Here is an 8794-nt window from a genome sequence, read left to right on the forward strand (position 1 = left end):
AGAAAATTAGGCTAAGTAATAGAACCCCTAACGCACATAATTATTTAAGTAACAGAGGGGGAAGAGAAACTTAAGACAATGAGATGGGAAAGCCAAAGAAACCAGAGGATAACAATCAATGGTAAAAAGGCCAAGGAAGGTGAGTTTCAGGCAGTAGAGACAAGCCAATACTTCGCTATCTGGAAGCCAGAAGGAGAGCAATGAAAGGGTGAATATATCCTCTGTTTTTTATGATTAACTTGATTATTGAAGGCTTTGCAAGAGAAATTTTCGTGTGGCCATGAAGGTCAAAATCAAACTGCATGGGATCAACCAATGAATGTAAGGTAAAGCAAAAACTTAAAAAAAGGACACTATTTTAAAACCCTTAATTGAAAGGAAAGACAAAAGAGCCATTTAGCTAGAACAACACATAAAATCAGAATTGTTTTTCAAGAAAGATTCCAGAACATATGTGTGTGTCAGAGAGAAAGAGCCAGAAGAAAGAATGAGGTTGAGAATTCAGATAGTATTAGATATAACAAAGTTCCTTTCATCGGAAACCTGTTCCCTTAGCCACCCAGCATCCATCCATTCACCTTTCTTCTGGTGACCCCCCCCCCCCCATCTTAGTCCATGACGTTGTAGTAGTGTTAACTCCAACTCGCCAATTTCCTTGGGGTCACGTGGCCCAGGCCTAGCCAATCACTGGGTGCATCATTGCCCTCTTTAGACATGGACACATAGCCAAAGAATATAGCAGTGGAACTTGAATCAAGGACCCTTTGTTCAAGTTACCCGGGAAGAAAAATTTTTTTTCCTGTTGACTTGAACTTGCAATCATAGAATGGAGCAGCAATTACTGTCTTGTCAGGGTATGTAGCTTGAGAATGAAACTAGCACACAAGGAGAGCAGAGATCAACTTGGCAATGGAAAGAAACCACATCCTAGTTACACGTCTGGGCTCAGAGCAAGCTAGTCTTCCCTTGGGTAATTAATTATAGAAGATGATAAAGCCCCTTTGAGTTGATTTTTCTAACACAAGCAACTGAAATATTGCTAATGGATGAGATCCCTGAGGTAGAGACAATGGATGGGGAAGACGCACAGGTGAAGGAAATAGCTTTGGCAAGAAGCCCATCCCTCTCCCTGAGAGACTAAAAGGATATGATGGTGGGTGTGGGAAGTGTGTGCCTGAGGCCTTCTGTTTTCTTTATGAAGCCGGGGACAAGTGCTCTTGGAGTGAGCAGAGAGGAGATGGCAGAGTAGAACACGTAAAGAATGGTGAAGATCTGGAATTGTTACAGCAGGAAGGGAGAGAGGAAATCACTCACGAACTTTGGAAAGAACTGCCAAGCCACTGTGCATCTCTGGTATACCTCGTGATGACAAATCTCAATGAAGTAAGAGTTTATTCGTGTAATGTTCACTTGGAGACAAGGTTTTAAAATACGCAAGCCAGCTTTAAGCCTAAGACTTCCTTGTATTTATTATGCTGAAGGCACGATGTCTTGAGGATAAAACTATTTTCAAATTTAATGTCAGCTGATTCCCCATAAAATTCAGGAAATTGGGAGTGAGCTGTATGTGTACTCGAGAAATGTCTGTAACTAGAAACACAGCCACCTGTTTAGCTTTTGCTGAGCAGGCCCTAAGAAAAACGAATACTGGACTGCTCAGTGGATTTTACTGGCGTAAACCTACGCAGCAGGATTATTTATGGCGATACTACTCACTTTCTTGTTCTTGCAGCAATGGGAGAATGAAAGAATAAACAGGCAAAGTTTGCACGTCCATTCCTGTGTGTGTTCCAAGGCCTACGCTCTTTCTACTCCTTTGAGAGATTTAACAGCTTCTTTGTGTGTGAGGGGCCACCCTGAAGCCACCCCCACTCAGGCCTCAGTATAAATGGCCCATCAAATAATTAATGCCACCCACGGAAATGGGAGAGTTGGAATCAACACTGCTAGAATTTCGTGGACTAAAATAAAGAGTGAGTTGTTTTTGTGAAGCAAAAATAGGTGCACTGGTTTCACCAGGAGAAAGGTGAATGGATGCTGGGTGGCCAGAGGTACAGGTTCCCTCTGAGAGAGTCATTGGATCTCCCACTTTCTGAATCCTCAATCTCGTTAAATCTCCTGGCTCCTCCTCCCTGACCCATACATACATTCTGGACTCCCCCTTGCCTTTGAAATCCAATCTTTATTTCAGCATTGTCCTGGCTATGACTCTGGTTTTTTTGGGGGGGTAGGAGGGAGGAGCTGATGCCTGGACAGGAAGTTGGAGAGGTCTGTCTGGAGTTGGGGTGTGGGGAGCTGTTTCTAGGGTTGCCCTTCTAAGCAGTTCCTTGAGTGGCTGCATGGGGTAACCATGGAGACCAGACACTAGGCTTGGCAAGGATTTGTGTGTCCAGTCTTGACAGGTAGTTCCATGTCTTCAAGTGGACCCCAAAGCCAAAGACAAAAAGCATAGCAAGGGGGGGGATCATGATGGCATTTCAGACCAGATGTTCTGAATACTTCAGGCCAGATGTTCAGGATAAAAACCTTCGAGGTTTTTGTCTGTCTCAAAGGGATTCTTCCTCCCAGACTCCACTCGATGTAAATTTCACATCAGGCAACAGTGACTTTACATTGGTTGGGAAAGGATGCCTTGCCCTTGGATGTTGTGGGGTCAAGTCCTATCTGTTACACATGTGGGTACCGAGTGCCAGGCACTATGTTGAACCCCGGAACCCGCTCAGACCCATCTTTGAGGAGTTAGAGCACACCAAAGGGCTCTCCCTGAACACACATTGAAGTCAGTGATTAATATATAATTAGGAGTTGAAGCACCCACCTAAAAATGCCACCAAAACAAGCAATCTTGTTTAAAAACCTCCACATTTTCTTTTCTTTTGTGAACAGGTACACCCATACCAAAAATGACAATTTGTTCTAAGTCTTTTGTCATTTAATATGTCCTTATTTAAAAATACCACTTCCTTTTCAGACAAGGGTCCAAAGTTAAAGTTCGGGAGAAGTCAGAGGTCTGCCCTATGTCCGAAGTAAAACAAACTGAGAATAAAGATAAGAGTCTGGAAATTATTTACAACAGTGTAATGCCCAACATTTTTTTTTTCCTCCTGGAAACTGGTCCATTGTTTTGCCCTGGCTCCTCTCAGATGTAGCAAATGAATACAGAGAATCAGCAAAGCAGGGCTTCTGCAGGTGCCCAGATGCTGCCAGGCGAGGAGCGGTTCCGGCGGCCCTGCCATCTGGCCGGCACCCTGCCGTCAGACTGTGTTCTGCAGCGTCGTCTGACGAAGTGACGCAGCGGAACAGGGCCAGCTGCGATCCCGCGGAGAAGGACCGGGCGCCCCGGGGTTCTCCGCCAGCCCTGCTTCCCCAAGGCTCTTTGTTTTGTTTCCCCTGATCGGGGAGGGGGGAGTCAAGAAACGGCAAATTGCTGCATATATCCGGCCCAAAGCTACGAACAGGATCCCCCTGTTCATAGCTTTTAGATGCTCAAAGAAATAATACGAGCCACGTATGGTCTTGTTCATGGAAGCATTTTGACCGGGAAACGTGTTTCTCTTTAAATGATTCTTAATTTTGTTTAGCCAAATCAATATGCATCATTTTCTATAAATATTAAGAATATAATACAATCTCTTTCAACTGTCCATGGTCTAGTTTGATGGTCCAGAAATAGAGAGTGTAGGCCAGTGGGTGTCCCCGTGCGGCCCCAGGCGAGCAGCATCAGTATCGCCCTGAACCTCTTAGAAATGCACATTCTGGGACCCCCCTGGACCCACTGAGGCACAAACGCCGGAGGTGAAGCCCAGCATTTCACCAAACCCTGCAGGTGATTCTGACACACACTGAAAAACACACCTTTAGGGAGAGAAAACTGGAATTTGAATGCATTAGCTACTATTCTGTGTTGAGCTTATCAACATGAGGTTCTAAATATGGGAAACCCAAAGATAATTTGAATTACTCATAATGTTGTGTTAGATAAATAACTTGAGTTATTGTAGAATTTGATATAGAACAAGTAAAGTTAGCGATCTAGATTTTAGGTGGGGGAATAAGGCTGCAGCTAGATCCAGCAACAACAATGTTCTAGACCAGTCCTGGGCCCATGCTGGCCTTCAAAGATGTTAGAAGAAAGGGGAATTGGTTCCCCCGCATCCCATAACCAGATATTCATCTAATGACAGCTGTGAGATCCTCCTCCCAGCTTCGGGCCCACACAGTACTGTGAACTTAACCTCTGACATGAGAATTTCCACAGCGATGTCATTTTAACAGTAAATGACAAGAATAAAAATAAGTCACTTCTTATAATTAAAATGTAATTATATTGAGACCAAGTATTTTGTTAAATTATTGGGTGCTTTGCAGACAATAAGCCAAGTATTCTTAAATATGAATTTCTGTTTAGAGGAAAAAGTCTTTTACATCACCCAATAGTTTCTTTTTCAGCCCCAAATTTGCCAAATGTCTACGCTGCCGCAATTCTGAAGTCTGCAAATACAAACATCTGTGCCTAAATTTTTTTGTCTACAAACTGTGCTCAGAAACTTGACAAAAATACTCACCTTGTTTATCTGGGTCCATTTCAGGAATTTCTTGGGAAGGAGGTGGTAAGAGGTCCTCCTAACTGAAAATGAACCAATATTTTAAGCAGAGGTTGTGCAGTGAAGAATGGGGGGGGGGGGGGGGCGGGAACAAAGGCAACGAAACATCATTTCGCCTCTGGAACAAAGATGTGAGGTGTTTAGGAAGATGCTGCAGTCTCTTGGGAGGATGGAAATAAGGAACACGGGGCTAGAACCTTCCACTTCTCCCACTTCTGAGAATTGAAAGCTCTAGCTCAGAAACTGAAAACAGCTCCCGGAGCTAACACCGTAACGACTTAGAACTTTTGAGGCATTACAATCTTAAGAGTGAACTGGATTCTCCCTTCAAGAAAATGTAATTTTAGTTGAATTCTGAAGGACAAAATTTGAAGCTCTCAATGCTTAATTTTCTAATATCACTATGCTGAACAATTCTACAAATTCAATTTCTGACAAGTACTATACCCATTTAAAACCTTATTACACAATTCTATATATAGAATTTAGTTAATATTTCATTTTAAAAAGAGTAATAAATTAACTACCTGTTGTTTTACATTGCAACTATTGTTCAAACTCAATATATGTATGTATATACATATATATGTTTGCTTTTAACAAAAAGAGGGGGCTACGCTATAAGAAACATTATGCAGTTCTTAGAAAAAGACATTTCTTAATGTGAACAGTTGAAAACTATTTTTAAATGTTACATGATAATTAAATTTAAATAGAACCCCCCACACCTTCTAATGAATGAATTAAGGACAAATTATTGGCCAGATAAATAATATTTTACAAAGAAACTAAAGCAAAAACTGGCTACATTAGTTCTTTATAAATATAATCGCAATAGTGATTGCAGATTTGTCAAAACCAGAAAGGTTTCAAATATATTCAAGTAAAATTTGTTTTGAAAGTTTTACTACGTGAACTCAGGCAAGAACTCTTCTTGGTGTAGAAATGGTCCCCTGAGCTCCTCCTGCAGTCCCCAGTAGGTGCAGAAGGAGCCAGCCCCTGTCCCTTCGACAGTACGGCTGGAGACACAATCTCTGTCTCCACACCAGGTCCTTACCTTTCTTAGCTTTCTTGGAGAAGCATTTTAGTCAAACATTCTGCATAAACGTCTGAGCAATTTGGGAAGAGGGAAAGCTGAGTAATAACAGCTTTCCAGATGTGGCATTCCTAAGGACAGTGGACGTCTTGTCCCGACTGCGCAGCAATTACATGCAAAAAGTGACATTGAACCGACACCGTGGTTAAGGACTCACAGAGTGCATTCATTAGTAATAAACATCTTGAATAATTTAAGACCACTCCAACATCTCTATTTCAAGGGGCTATTTCCGTACTAATTTCATGTGTAGGAGAGGCAAGCGAAACATCTGGGTGCTCTGGAGGGCACAGTTAGCACAGAGGTCAGAGATCAGTGACGGGCTGTACATCCCAGGGAACAGCCACCGTCCTGACCAGCCAGGAAGAGTGACCTAGGACTACAAACTAATTAGTTTGATCAGTTCTTATACAAATACAGAGGTACTGCCACACATTTAAAAAAGCCTTGAAAAAGATAATAATACTGTAATTTGTTACAAAGGCACATTTCTTCTTAGATTTTAAGTATAATATGAAAATGTAGTTTTTAAGAAGTTTGGATTATGATTAAAAATAAACATTTTCTGCCCTGGCTGGGTTGGCTCAGCAGTTAGAACATTGGCCAGCGAATAAAATGTTCACTTGTTTGATTCAGGTCAAGGGCACGTATCCGGGTTGCAGGTTCAATCCCCCACTCAGTCAGGGTCATGCAGGAGGCAACCAATCGATGTGTCTCTCTCACATCGATGTCTCTCTCTCTCTCTCTCTCTCTCTCCCTCCCTCCCTCCCTCCCTCCCTTCCTCCCTCCCTCCCTCCCTCCCTTCCACTCTGTCTAAAAATCAATGGGAAACTATCCTCAGGTGAGGATTACCAACAACAAAATGTTCTAATCCTAATAGGGTTAAAATGCTTGTCATGTGAACCAAATATATTAGAACTTTATCAAGAATGTCTTTAGGCTGCCAAGGAGGAAGGGAGTCGATTTTAACATGTCTTTCAAAAAAGTTCGAACCTGAAGAACAGGCCTAACACTCGGTGAGCAGTACCTGGAGAGCCAGAATGCCTGGCGTCTGCGGTCCCGATGGAGGCACTTCAAACAACAATGATAAATGGCCACGAATCCACTCCAGAGTGCCCCATTATAAAAGTCTGCTGTGGAAAGTGGGTATGAAACCCAAACAGTTTACGCTTTCTTTTTGAGAAGTATCAGTATCACAATATTGGTTTCTTAAAAACTGAAACTTGGAACATTTAAAAAAAATAAAAATAAAAATAGATTAGTATTGGGGCAAAACAATCAACTGCCTTTCTCTGTATAAATCTGTTGATTTTCTGGGAGCAGATGAGACAGTGTAGGAGGAGAGCAAGGCGATCGCATGTAAAGTGTATACCTAAGCGCTGCAGACTCAAAAGTGAAATCTCATCTAGAATTTTTACATTCCGTTACACCTGCAGCAGGATATACTGGAAGTGTGGCAATAAGGAGGTTGGAATGTTTTTCTGAATGCTGTCGTGTTGAGAGTTGAGCAGACTTCCTGCGTTGATTATTAATTACATGAATCAAGAATCACGATACTAAAAACAATAAAATAGAACACAACGATTATAATATGGAGTAATAAAAGTGATGTGAATTTCTCTCTCTCAAAATGTCTTCTTGCATTGTACTCTGTACATACCTTTCACCTACAGGAAGCACTCTGCAGCTTCTCTGGGGCCTGTTCACAGTGTCGGCATCACTATTCTTGCACTTGGGCCATTATTAACTAAAACGGGGGTTACTTGAACACAAGCATTGTGACTCCCCAGCAGTAGATCTGATAACTGAGAAGCTACTAGGGACAAAGGGAGGCATGGGGGTTGTGTACACAGGGTGGGGCCGTGGAAAACGGGATGACTCATGTTCCTGATGAGACAGACCAGGACGGTTGAGTTTCATCGTGCGACTCAGAATGGCGCGCAATCTAAAATGTCTGAACTATTTATTTCTGGAATTTTTCTCTTATATTTTCAGACCACAGTTGACCATGGGTAACTGAAACATCAGAAAGTGAAACTGTGGATAAGTGGGGGACTATTGTTCTCTCCTCCCAGTATAATTCTGTATTTTATATTAATCTGGGACAAAAGTGTGGTAGTAGGTATAGCGATTAAAATCAGTTTTCTTTGTTCTCCTGTGGGAGTCTCTCCTAGAGCATCCTATAGTGGTTCAAAGATACGATAGTTCATGTTCATACTGGAAAGTACAGTCCATTGGGGATGGGCTCAATGTTTCCCATCGTGTCCCTAAGGAGAAGGAACTCTGCCCACATCTCTCTCTAGCCCCTTCCTAGATGTTCACCTATCGGAGAAGCAGCTGATTGATTGGTCAGGGCTTGACCCTGCTGGGAGGACCCTCACTCACTAAGCAGCAGAGCCACTGCCTTAAAGGTGATGTGTGTTCGTGGTTGTCGTCTCTGCTCGTTTTTCCACCTGGTGCCCGCTGGTAAATGATAGGCACACCTGATTCAGGGGCATGGACAGGAAGCTCTGCTCGGATTTCTGTCTGAGTCACGGTTTCCAATCTAACTTGATTTTACCACGACGAAGCCCTGCATATCGAGGGGCAACCTCCACGTGCCCAGCTGCGTGTGGAGCACCAGGCTCTTCCCACCCAGTTCTTGTTCTTGTGCTCACGCTCCTTCGGTTGAGGGCCCCACAGAGAGAGGCAGGGGAAACAGCAGGATTTGGGCACAAAACCTCACCCAAAGTCCTTAACACAGACAGACATTAGGCTTTCTTCACAATAACATCAAATGAAGTGCTGACTTTGAAAATAAACAAAGGTTAGTCATGGTTTTGAATCATACTAGTCAGAAGCAAAGTAACGGCATCTGAAATTTCACTGAATTTTCAGAAGGTAAGTTGTATCTTAAGACCTATTTAAAGTTACAGAGAAAGCAGATATCAGCAGTTTTTAACATGATCTCTGTGCTTTCAAGAGTTCCTAATTGGCATTTGTAAAGGGTCCTCTTAGCCTAAAACTATATGAGCATATTGGTTTGATTACAACTGCTTTAATAAAAGACTAATTTTTACTTAAACCATATTATCTTATTCTTTCAAAATTTAGG

At 42.4% G+C, this 8794-nt stretch overlaps 1 protein-coding gene across 1 annotated transcript in view; it reads right to left on the reverse strand.

The window, feature by feature from the left end:
- DYTN (dystrotelin) overlaps positions 1-4584 on the reverse strand; it is a 51987-nt gene extending 47403 nt beyond the window's left edge. The window contains exon 1 of the mRNA XM_036253293.1: positions 4566-4584. Coding sequence (XP_036109186.1) covers positions 4566-4584 — 19 coding nt within the window. The remainder of the gene's footprint in view (positions 1-4565) is intronic.
- Positions 4585-8794: the final 4210 nt, after the last annotated feature.

This window comes from Molossus molossus, unplaced genomic scaffold (assembly GCF_014108415.1).
Source record: "Molossus molossus isolate mMolMol1 unplaced genomic scaffold, mMolMol1.p scaffold_m16_p_11, whole genome shotgun sequence".
Lineage (NCBI taxonomy): Eukaryota > Metazoa > Chordata > Mammalia > Chiroptera > Molossidae > Molossus > Molossus molossus.